At 42.2% G+C, this 12,995-nt stretch overlaps 1 protein-coding gene across 2 annotated transcripts in view; it reads right to left on the bottom strand.

Moving 5' to 3' along the window:
- The window catches only part of LOC135522489 (ubiquitin carboxyl-terminal hydrolase 45-like), a 45,451-nt gene extending 37,074 nt beyond the window's left edge, over window positions 1-8,377 (bottom strand). For both annotated transcript variants that reach the window (XM_064948786.1, XM_064948787.1), the window contains exons 1-5: window positions 8,109-8,377; window positions 6,923-7,031; window positions 6,481-6,650; window positions 6,161-6,261; window positions 5,759-5,859 (exon numbers count right to left, since the gene is read on the bottom strand). In XM_064948786.1, the coding sequence (XP_064804858.1) occupies window positions 5,759-5,859; window positions 6,161-6,261; window positions 6,481-6,650; window positions 6,923-7,025 (475 nt within the window). In that variant the 5' untranslated portion in view covers window positions 7,026-7,031; window positions 8,109-8,377. The remainder of the gene's footprint in view (window positions 1-5,758; window positions 5,860-6,160; window positions 6,262-6,480; window positions 6,651-6,922; window positions 7,032-8,108) is intronic.
- Between the last annotated feature and the right edge of the window lie 4,618 nt (window positions 8,378-12,995).

The following is a 12,995-nucleotide window of genomic DNA, read 5'->3' as shown; positions in this document are numbered from 1 at the left end:
TTCACCGCAACAATGGCCGCCTGTTTTCTCTCCCAGCCGGTGTGGAACAATCAGGTGGGAAGAAAGGTAACAGGTAATGTAGAGGTAAAGGGGAAGGGATGTTGGCACCCAGCAGTGTTCACCCTCTGTGACCCCTCAACACTGGACCCCTGCCACCCCCACAGACTCAAAGGTCCTGATCAAAAAACAAAGGTTCAGGGACATCGACATGTGACTGATGCATCGCGCAGGTTTTGTCTATTCCACTGAGTGAGTAGATGGGTGACAGGAAATTATCTAGAGAGAACACCATGTTTCTTGAAAAGGAATGCCCAGCTCTGCCATCACAACCAGAGTGAAAGTAATTTATGAGGGAACAATATGGAATTTCAGTTCTGTGTAGTCCTGTACGCTTTGTTAAGACAAGTGAGAGGAGGACTGGAGAATCTAATTGGATACTGGTATGTTCAAACCACAGTGCCCTTGAAGCTGGGGAAATAATACTGGAGGTACAGCATCATTCTGTGATTTCTAAGACACAGGAAGAGACTTGTAAAGCCCAACACATACTCAGATACCAAAAAAATACATAAATGTACCTATTCACACATTCTATACAATTCTTAACAAATCAAAATTGATTTGTCACATACACGTGTTTAGCAGATGTTATTGTGGGTATAGTGAAATGCTTGTCAATTGAAGGAATTTGTGTGTGTGTGTGTGTGTGTGTCCAGTCATTGAGTGCGTTCAGCCCTGGGAATGCGCTGCAGCTGTTAATCTCCAGCACTTTGGAGTTGTCGTTGTTGGACCCTGGCTCCCACAAGCATGCCCCACAGGCCCTTCCCAGAGGTGCTGAGACATGCAGCGTTGGACAGGGGGCACAGTGAGGTGGGAGGGACTGTGGGAGAGGGGGGGGGCTCAGCTCAGTGGCCGGACCCCACACAGCTGCTCTCGTTCTTCAGGGAACCCAGCCGGGGAGCGTCGCTCAAGCGAATAATGACACTAATGAGTGTGGCCATGCGGCACAGGCAGGGAACTGGAGCGTCACTCCCGCAACACTACAGCCTGTCTGACTGACTGTGGTGAACCAGCCTAAGCTTGGACATGAACATGGGGCAGGCGGGAGGAAGAGCAGCAGAGCTAGGAGGCTCAGGACAGGCAGGAGACATCCATAGGGCAGCTCAGTAAGGGCAGTTGGTAGTCTTTAGGCCAGGGAACTTTAATAAACAGGGCATCACAAGGAATGTGAATCTACCATATGGGAGATGGGGGCGGGGGTCTAGGAGAATGTGGTGGGCTGGGTGAGGGTGGCTCAGCTGGCTGGGATAAGGTGGAATTGGCTTGGTCTGTACAGTTTGGGATACATATGGCTAGGCTATAAAACCACTTTTGTGAATAGGTAGAATCATGAAACAGTCATGGCGAGTGCAGAAAAGACAGAATACAGAAATTTCCAAGGAAATGAATCCTGTACAAGGCCCTTCAGAAAAGAATTTACCAAATTGCGTATTACATATCATTTCAATTGGAGAAAAAGCTGTACAATGAATCAACTTCACAAGTTTTCAGTTGTTGCCACCTGTGTGGCCTCCAAACAGCAGCTTTTCATTTCAGTGATGTCAGCAGTTATGCCATACTGTGGCCCTGACCAACATGAATGGGGAGGTCATCACAGCTTTCGTCAACTTAAAAACACACATCAGTGCATATTTTAATGCAGAAATGTGCTGTAACAAATCTTTGAACATTCTTGAACCTGATGCAACCACAGAAAATTATTAGTTGACATATTTGCACAGTAATACCTCCGTTATTACATGCAACATTCTCAGAGGATTATTGACCTACACGGAACATGATGGTTAACAAAAGGGATGTAATAAACCAATAAACATTTGAACCGGGGACTGATGCGTAAGATATGAGTGCATCTGTTGCAGTACAAACCGATCCAAATTACGCATGCATCAGTAAGAAAACCCATTCAAATGTTAAGAATCGCCTTCACTAATGATGTCTTTTACTCATATTGTTTTATAACAAAAATGTAAAAAACAATTTAAAAAATCTGTTGCGTCCTCTCCTTCAGTTCAGTAGCCTATCGAACTTGTATGCATGTAAGTGCATACAACTGTCAGACAACAACTGTGCACACAGTGCTGTTTTAGTTGAGTGACAACCAATGTAAATTGTTAGAGGTCATTGTTACCAAATGCGCTGTAGACAATTGTACTGCATGTTTTACCGGAGTTGTGTAAAGCAGCAACTCCGATCCAACTGCCAATTGGGGTTTTCAATCATTCAGATTTGATTTAGATTGTTCAGGTTCATCATAAGAAATAGTTTTGCTTTAAAGTGTCAGTGTATATGGTAATTTTTACATGAACAACGTAACTTCATAAAGGACAGCAATCATTTCGTATTCATTGGTCAGAGCTTGAATTCCAAACGGTCTAAACCAGGGTTCCCCAACAAGCCCCCCAAATTAATTATGAATATTGTTTTCATAAAAAATAAAAGAATAATAATATATATAATATATATATATTTTTTTTTATCTCGCACCCAAGATGCAAAACCTCCCAAATGCAATGTCCCAAGAAGGAAGTTACCCAACCTAAATAATGAAAAAGTTACATTTGAACCTAATTCATGAGGAGAGAGAATGCAGGAGACAGTCAACTAATAAAGCAGGCAGCGGAACATTTTGTTGTGCTGCTGAAATGTAACACTGCAACCGCAGTGCAATCAATAGAAGGTGAACAGCGCCTGGTGCTGAAAATATTGCTAACTTACATAATAAGTGTTGCACAGCAACATACAGAGAAAAACTACACCAGTCGAGTAATTCATTTAAATAATAATCTTCATTTTAATTTGACTTCACAAACAACAAGGGGGCTTAATTGGAGTCTATTTCTTCCGAGCCTATGCCTATGTAAAATAACAACTGGCTGAGGTAGTCTTAGACTATGACGCTTAACAGCATCTTTCACAACAACAACAAAAATATGGCCTAACAGGACAAAAATGTAGCACAAATAAAAACAATCATTTAAAGGAAAAAAGGCAACGTCTGAATGTCTGTATCGGGATAGCCTGTTCCCGTAACAACAGAACAAACAGAAAATACTGTCAGCTTGAGACCTAAATATCCCTGGATAAGCACTCACGATAATGTTAGTATTTACTAAATACAGTCATATAGGCCACTAAGCTAATTACTCAATCGGAAAAGTTGTATTTAACCTCGGTCACGATCTTGTGGATGTCGGGTGAGATGGATGTGATTTTAACCTCGATTGACTTATGTGAAAGCCGGTTCCCTGTCGTGAGTCTATATTGCGTACATAGAGGAAAATGAGTACTATCATAGGTGTAAGTCGATCCAAACATTGTTAGCACATAAAAGGCAAGTTTCTTTATTGTGCTGTATCTCTCTGAGCATCCCACCCAAAACACACAAGAACTCAGCACTCCTGAGTGCATCCCTGATTTGGCTCGATGTCTGGAATTCAATCAGCTCAGTTTGAATTGAGGCCTCATCCAGCGAGTATCGTTTTCTTAGCAAGGGAGGAGAAGTCTCCACCTGGGCGGACTGTGAAAGGATCACGTACTAACGCAATGATATCTTTGGGCTTGCTGTAGACTTCAAATCTGGTGGAGAAGTTGTCCCTCAAGTGCTTGATGAAATCTTCCACCACCTCTGTGACAATACTGCGGCGTGCAGTCGTTTCTTCAGTGTGCTGAAGTGCAGTAGCCTTCCAGATGACAAGTCCAAATCGAACAACTCAAACTTCGAAGTAAAGGCCTCAAGTTTTTCCACCATGTCCACAACGGTTTTCCCTCTTCCTTGTAACTACAGATTTAACCGGTTTAAGTGACAGAATACGTCAGCCCAAAAAGCAGTGTGCATAACTTGCAGTTAAGGCTTCAATGTTTGTGTCTGGCCTCAGTCTGGGGCCGGAAGGCCACTTTGAAAGTTCTATGCTAAGATTCATAATGATGTCGGAGATCGAATTCTTTGCAAACAGAGACATTTTCATTGCAACTAAAACACACTGGCTTGGCATTGGGAAAATACGGTAAGATGAACGCATATCTCTCTGTTCATTCTTCCCTGAAACTTCCATTTTCATTATCCACTTTTCTTTTGCTACTTTTTGAGAGTGACATTTTTTCTTGCTATCAAGCTATTTGTTCTGAACAAATGTTGACATTAGAAAAAGTAGAGTAGCCTACAGTAGGCTACGTAGACCGATTTTCCGCCACCTATCAACACACAGTTAAAGACAAAAATAATAATTGAATAGCGGCATGGGGATTTTATAAGCGTAATCAGATCAAAATGATTGTTATTGTCACTGAATTTATTATGTACTAATCAGATGTGTTAAAAATGTTGTTCAATTTGTAGTGTAGACCAACTAATTGTGCTAATATACTTATATACTAATTATGTTCTGGCCCACAGACTATTAGCTTAGGAAAGAAATTGGCCCGAGATATAACCTAGTTGACGAACCCTGTCTAAACCATTCGCTTTCGAGACAGAGTAAAATCCAGCGCTGCATAATATTAATTGGCTAAATGCCATGCTAATTTCTAAATATAAATATTGACATCGTACTAGCTCAAAACATTTTGAATCTGTAAAAATGACAAGTTAATTAGTTGGTGATGGTGATTTCAGATAAAAAGTGGGGGAACAAAAAGCATACATTTCCACCACCCCTAATCTGATAGTGGGGTGGTAGATGCTCAGTCTGGGCTCAGCTGCCTATACACACCATGGACACTCACACACACACCATGGACACTCACACACACACCATGGACACTCACACACACACCATGGACACTCACACACACACCATGGACACTCACACACACACCATGGACACACACAGAGAGAAAGAGAGAGAGAGAGAGAGAGGGGGCCACTCAGCTTAGAGAAGTAACCTCAGACAGATCCAGTTATGGGGCTCCTTCATCAGCAGAAATGAATTCTAATAGAAATGTGTTAATGCTATACATTTTAGTGCATGGAATCGCTTCACATTAATTTGCACCCCTAATCAAAACGAATATTTTCGAACTAAAACGCATCGTTCCTGTATCATATCGGAGCCCATGCAGTTAGATGCGTATCAAATCTTTCATGAAAGAAGTGATGCACGTCCTTAGTTAACAATGTTATGGGCCACAGCGGCAAAGAAAAAGGTGTCTAGATTTTGGAATCCAAAAAGCCTTGTCCACCAGGGGGAGTTGGTGTGTTGCAATCAACACCACATCTTCAGGTGAACATCAATGGAGTTACAGGCACCAATGTAAGTTTGTAGAGGAGAAGAGTCTCCACAGAGGGTTTCTGCATTCAGTAATAACTTGTATCTCTATGTATTAGCACATATTGTAAAAACCAATAGTAATTGCACTCAAAATACATGGAAGTGAAAGGAAGCTGAAGTGGCTTCTTGGAAATCTAGGCTCTAACCTAGAAGATAAAATGCTTTTTTTTGATAGTGGTTCTCATTTATTAAATTCTTCATTCAGTCCAGCGCCTTTGTCAAAGCCAAGAAACATCAATATTTCAATTTTAAAAGAAGTGGGAGTTGTAGCAGCACTTTGTGCGGTATAGCACTGTTTACCCACCCCTTTTCATTTCAGGTGGTAGCCTGCTGTTCTCTTTGTCTACACATAAATATACCTAAAATTGATCACCTTTCATTGAGTGGCTGGCAACCCATGGCCTTGTCAGGTGTGTTGAATGTGTTACCTGAGGCCGCCTTGACAGAGTGCTTTTGTAGGAAGTCCAGGGTCTGGGCCAAAGCCTTCTTATTGCAGTGAGTGGAGAGCTCTTCATTACATTCAAAACACCTGTGAACGAATTGGAGAGATAGAGAGAGCAGCAAACAAAGCCATCAGCTTACTGATACGGAATTGTCATTCCTTTGTGGTGGTGTGAATAACTACTGCTCACAACATTTACTGGAGATATTCAGAGGCAAAACATAAATATTCAAATAACTTTTCAGTTCAAGATCCTCTGCCTACAATGAACACAAAGGGACAGGAATAGTGCTACATCAGCCTATTTGGAACAGCAGAATGGCTGTAAAAAAAAATGTGTTGTCCTGTTATAATCTGTATGTTCCATGTATTGCTGTAGGGTCCTCACCAGGCCTTCCAGGTGCCGAGGCTGATGGTGATGCAATGGGACTCAGGGTGGAGGGTTTGGTGGTGCTTGGTGGAGTGCTGGCTCTCTGACTGGCTACAGCCCTGTGAAAGGGGTAAAGATCACTGGATCACCATTTCTTAGATAGGCTACCACCATCCATACACCACCATCCATACACTTTGTCGGTTAGATTGTTACAAATGAAACAAACAGGGTTTCATTTCTGAATCACATGTCAAGTACAGCAATTCATACATCAAAATACTGACAAAACCTTAATCCTCCCACCTTAGTTAAAAGCGTTCAAAGTCCAAGCTCACCTGGAAGCCGCACTTGAGGCATACGAGGATGTCGTGGCCACTGGCTGGCTCTCCATCTATCATAGTCCTTTCCCTCAGGCAATCTGAACACATCGACCACATGCTCGAGGTCACTGCCTTCTTGACTGAGTTCAGGTCTACCGCCTTGCTGACATGCTGGCAGGTCAGCCCTGAGGAGCACAAAGTCACATTGATTTTGCTCGCTAACCCAGCATCTACAAATCCCTTAATGACCATGATTTACAATAGATGTCAAATAAAGGCATAATCTGAACTACACGAATCCCCTGCTCTAGAATGAATCAGACATGATTGGACTAGCCATTACTAGAGCAGAACATGCGGAAGGCTTATTGGGTCAATTCAACTTTTTTAGGCAGCCTATAAAGAAACATATGTTTTTTTCATCACAACAGGGAGCATGAGCTTCCCATGATCTTACCGCTAACTTCGTCCGATGACTCCTCATCTCGAGGCTTCCTCGGCTTGTTAGTCCGCTTAGTCATGTCGGCAGCTTTCAAGGAGAAGGGATCCTTTAGCCGCATCTGAAGCTGTAGATTGGAGAAACATAGGAATATCAATACTACTCTGGGTTTTAAGCAGTGCTCAAAACTGACCGGGCCAAGAGAAAACATTGAAGGCAAATCTAAGAGATTTGCTGCATGATTTAGTATAGGGCTGGGCAACTCTAACCAATTCAGTGACCTTGTGGTTTGAGTGTCCGCCTGAGATTGGAAGGTTGGGATTTCGATCCCTGACAGAGTCATACCAAAGCCAGTAAAAATGGGACCCAGTGTGTCTCTGCTTGGCACCCCGCATTAAGTAGATAGATTGGGGGTAAGGACCTGCGATAGACTAGCATCATGTCCAGGGGATATACTTGTTCAACAACCTGCCTCAAGCTACAGAAACAGGATATCTATTCTAACTTGTGCAAGGTTACTTATTTACTTACTGGGCATCTCTGGCATTGATGGGTTGCTGTATGTGCAGGCTTTTGTTTCAGCCCAGCCCCAACACACCACCAGATTCAAAGAATCACATAGACATGGTCTTGAATTGCCACCAAAATTAGAATTAGTTTAATCTAGTGTAGGTAAGAGCTGTAGTGGCCAGACTGATGATGCCTGGTCTCCAGCGTGAACTAACGTTAGGAGGGCACAGTCACACACAATAATCTAAACGACAATAGCTGAAATCTGTTTTGTTCTGTAAAGATGTCGACAATGGTTCATTCAAATAATTTATAAAGTCATCAATTTCAACATGATGTAAAAGCATATGATACAGCTCTATTTTGTAGAAGGCCATAGCTACAAAAACAGAAAACAATACGTTTAATTAGGTTTCCAAATCTATTTTAACTGGGTTACACTTAATATAACAATATAAAACCAAGTCAAGCCACGGTGACGTTTAATTAACACAGTGCATGACAAGTTAACTAACGTGACAGGTAGCTACTCGTACTGTCAAATTGGTCGCCATATAGACTGTAACGTTAGCTGGCCAAGTTAACTTGGGAGTTCGTGGTTTTTAAAGCTTTTTACTACTAGCTACTTAGCTGGCATGCCACAATGCCTCTGAAGATTTAAAAAATATGATGTTGCTAACATGAAACAACTCACCTCTTTGATTTTGCCCTTAAACTGGCCAATGAGCTAGCAGGTTAGCTAGATAGCTAATATGTCAACACACTGTAGCGTCGTAGCTTATTTCAAACGATTGATAACTTTATTGTAGGTCATACACGACAAGAAACTCGAATGGAGTCCATATAATACTTGCAGCTAGTGTCCAAAACGCAAAATACAGTTTCAGTTATAATCTTGACTTTCTAAAACTGTCGGGAACATCAAAAGCTAGCATCTGAACCCACAAAAAGTCACATGGTCAAATTGCTGAAGTCAACATGTGACGCAATACGGTGGCTCGATCAGGTTAAACACAGCTAGCAGAAAAGGCGAAGTTGTGATGGAAGGAAAGTCAATAATAGAGCTATATTCTAAGAAAATATATATGATCAACGTATGCTTGTGTAAACATACTACATATTTGATTTGAGAAGTGCGCTTTTCTGTCTTTTGCACACGTGCAATGTTGCGCATGTTAGTCAGAAGGACGGTACTTGATTGTTTTGCAGTTGAACACTTTCTGGGATTGAACGATTTTGCATCTGAAGAGCTACATTTAGCTAAACCTAACCCTAACCATTTTCCTACCCGTATCCTCATTATCCTAACCTGCCACGTTAATTATCATAACCAGCTACCTTCATTCTCATAACCTGCTACATTAGTTATCTTAACCTGCTATGTAAACATTTTTATTTAACCAGGTAGGGAGGTTGAGAACAAGTTCTCATTTACAACGGCGACCTGGCCAAGATAAAGCAAAGCAGTGCGACACAAACACATGGAATAAAAAAACCTACAGTCAATAACACAATAGAAAAGTCTATATACAGTGTGTGCAAATTAAGTAAGATTGGGGAGGTAAGGCAATAAATAGGCGACAGTGGCGAAATAATTACAATTTAACACTGGAGTTATAGATGTGCAGAAGATTAATGTGCAAGTAGAGATACTGGGGTGCAAAGGAGAAGAAGAAAAAAACAATATGGGGATGAGTTAGTTGGGTGACTTCGCTGAAGTCAAGGATTGGTAGGATAGTCAGTTTTATTGAGGGTATGTTTGGCAGCATGAGTGAAGGATGCTTTGATGCAAAATAGGAAGCTAAATGTGAGTCTGGAAGGAGAGTTTACAGTCTGTCCAGACACCTAGGTATTTGTAGTTGTCCACATATTCTAAATCAGAACCGTCCATAGTAGTGATGCTAGACAGGCAGGCAGGTACAGGCAATGATTGGTTGAAGAGCATGCATTTAGTATTACTTGCATTTAAGAGCAGTTGGAGGCCACAGAAGGAGAGTTGTATGGCATTGAAGCTCGTCTGGAGGTTTGTTAACACAGTGTCCAAAGAAGGGCCAGAAGTATACAGAATGGTGTTGTCTGCTTAGAGGTGGATAAGAGAATCGCCAGCAGCAAGAGTTATTCCAAAATTAATTTCAGTTTAAAATGTTCAACAAGTAAAAATTCAGTCCAACATTAATTCAAAATTCAAAATAATCAACAATTCAAACTATAAGTAATCAATTAAAATTAATCAAACCAAATGGTCATCCAATCAAACAAAAGTAAAGAAGGAATCATTAAATAAAAAAGGAATGAGAAAAATCGGTCAGTCAATTCAGTCAGTCAGTCAGTCAATTCAGTCCGCCAGTCAGTCCACAATGTGTCTTTGGGGAGGGGAAGGGTTGAGCTGGCAATTTCTGGATGAAGGTGACAGTTCTGGTTGGTCAGTGCTGTGTCCAGGGTTGGTGCTGGGCCTGGGATCAGGAAAACCTGGGTTGGTGTTGGGGCCTCTGAGAAAACAGGAACCTGGGGCTGGGTCGGGATCTGTAGAGGGGAGGAAAGACAACCTGAAGAGCAAGCAGACACAAGGGAGCCCTAGACCTGGAGGTCAATTGTGGCACTCCCCTGTGGTCCACTTGCTCCGGGTGAAGGTCGGGTGTTTGTTCCCTCCTCTGCACCTCGTGGTCTGGTGCTGGGACCGGCCAATGGGATCTGTATTGGTGTTGAAACTGGTTCTGGATCTGCAGAAGGGAGGAAGAACAACTTAAGAAGCAAGCAGGCACACAAGGAGCCCTAGAAACAGAGGTAAGTGATGGCACTCCCCGGTGGTCCGCTCGCTCCACGGTGCACCTGGCTATAGCTGGTCTAACCAATAATGGAGTGCTGATGTTACACCCATCACTGTTGATCCACCCACTGATGTTACACCCATGGCTGTTGATCCACCCACTTTTTTTTGCAACGCCCACTTTCAGACACACACCAAGTATACACCTACTTTCTCTGCCTGAGTAGGGTATTTTAGTTTTTGAAAGACTGAAGGGATGGGAATGTATATACGTTTGTTACTTTTTTTGTTGAAGTGCGTGTGGATTTATGTAAATTTTCGCTTCCTGATAGCTGATATCTCAAAGTGCTGTACAGAAACCCAACCTAAAACCTCAACCAGCAAGCAATGCAGGTGTGGAAGCAAGTTGGCTAGGAAAAACTCCCTATAAATACCAGAACCAGAAGGTTCCAGAAGGCTTCTAGGAAGAAACCTAGAGAGGAACCAGGCTCTGAGGGGTGGCCAGTCCTCTTCTGGCTGTGCCGGGTGGAGATTATAACAGAACATGGCCAAGATGTTCAAATGTTCATAGATGACCAGCAGGGTCAAATAATAATAATCACAGTGGTTGTCGAGGGTGCAACAGGTCAGCACCTCAGGAGTAAATGTCAGTTGGCTTTTCATAGCCGATCATTCAGTGTGTCTCTACCACTCCTGCTGTCTAAAGAGAGTTGAAAACAGCAGGTCTGGGACAGGTAGCATGTCTGTTGAACATGTCAGGGTTCCATAGCCGCAGGCAGAACAGTTGAAACTGGAGCAGCAGCATGGCCAGGTGGACTGGGGACAGCAAGTCGTCATCAGGCCTCAGAGAGAGAGAAAGAAAGAAAGAAAGAAAGAGAGAGAGAGAAAGAGAGAATTAGAGAGAGCATACTTAAATTCACACAGGACACCGGATAAGACAGGAGAAATACTCCAGATATAACAGACTGACCCTAGCCCCCCGACACATAAGCTACTGCAGCATAAATACTGGAGGCTGAGAGGAGGGCTTGAATTTTATTTTGTAAATGTTTTACCCCCGCCCAGTTGGTGGCGACAACACATCTTTTGAGTGTAGTTCGTCATAAAACCAAAAGAAGAAGAAGAAGAAAACGACCGTGCTGGAGCAGTGAACACGCTTAACAATACGGTAGTGCCGTTTTGAAATCTTTGATTTAGTTAATGGGTCAAAATTGACATGGCTCAGAAAGCATGTTCGAGGCTTGCTGCAGCGATTACATGGATTTTAGCAAACCGAAATGTCATTCCAGCCTCAAGAAGAGCACTGTCAAACACATCGGGTACTCATTTTAATTAACTGATAATGCCAGAGAAGCCAGTGTTTGGAGGATATATTGCCACGGGTATTATTAGCAAACTATGCTAATATAGCCTCCAAACACTGGCTTCGAGGGCATTATCATTTGTATACAATGGGTTACCAACATGTTCAAATAATGATTGACATATTTTCATTAAACATTATTTTGATGAATTTATTCATACTATTGAATTATTCCACGAGATATAGATAGTCCCGACACAAATCTAGGGTTACTACCCAAGTCGGCTGGTCGTTCATTCTTTCAGTTCGGTTGCCAGAGTATCGACCCAGTCGTTAAGTCCTTTTGTCTATGGACGTTCATTCTAAATGTTCCGTTGCCATGACTGCTGAAGAACTCAGTGACTTTCAACATGGCACCGTCATAGGATGCCACCTTTCCAACAAGTCAGTTCGTAAAAGTTCTGAGCTGCTAGAGCTGCCCCAGTCAACTGTTGTGAAGTGGAAACATCTAGGAGCAACAATGGTTCATCCACAAAGTGGTAGGCCACACAAGCTCACAGAACGGGACTGACGTGTGCTGAAGCACGTAGCGCGTAAAAACCGCTTGTCCCCGGTTGCAACACTCACTACTGAGTTCCAAACTGCCTCTGGAAACAACGTCAGCACAAGAACTGTTCGTTGGGCAAACTATCTGCCCTGCAGGACACCTAGGCCACCCGATGTCACAGGAAGGCCAAAAAGATCATTAAGGACTTACTACTCTGAGGAGGAGTAGTAAGAAGGATTGGAGGACCAATGTGCAGCGTGGTAAGTGTTCATTATATTTATTTATAACTCAGAACACAAAATAATAAAACAACAAAGCGACCGAAATGAAACCGAAACAGTCCTGTATGGTGCATACAGGAACATAACCACCCCCGAAACACAGGTGAAAAAAGGCTACCTAAGTATGATTCTCAATCAGAGACAACTAACGACACCTGCCTCTGATTGAGAACCATACCAGGCCAAACGCAAACATAGACAACCCACCCAACTCACACCCTGACCATACTAAAACAAAGATATAATAAAAGAACTACGGTCAGAACGTGACACAACTGCTGTTGTAAAAAGGGCTTTATACAATGAACTTGATTGACATGGATAATATTGAATTACATCAATTCGTGACATTTCTATCTGCAACGTTCCATAATGTTTGCCTACTCAACGTCGCCCAGGTCTCTCCTGTGATGTAAATATGAGCATTGGTGAATACAACATGCGTTGAAGGCTAATTTATTGGATATAATATAGGTAGGTAGGTAGGTTGGTGCTGCATATACTGATCAAATAAACTATTTTATTTAGCTTTGAATGAAATGAAATAAACACATTGATTTACCGGTGTCTTTTTATTGTCAAAAAGGTTTTCTGAGGATCGAGCAATGGAAACTAGGCAAAATCTATAGAAGGTGCAAAGAACATTATTTTCTAGGGAAATACATGTTCTCATTAAATAACAG

This window comes from Oncorhynchus masou, chromosome 30, assembly GCF_036934945.1.
Source record: "Oncorhynchus masou masou isolate Uvic2021 chromosome 30, UVic_Omas_1.1, whole genome shotgun sequence".
NCBI classification, from domain to species: Eukaryota; Metazoa; Chordata; class Actinopteri; order Salmoniformes; family Salmonidae; genus Oncorhynchus; species Oncorhynchus masou.
Note: the sequence above shows the minus strand (reverse complement) of the source record. Positions and strands in the feature narration are given on the sequence as shown.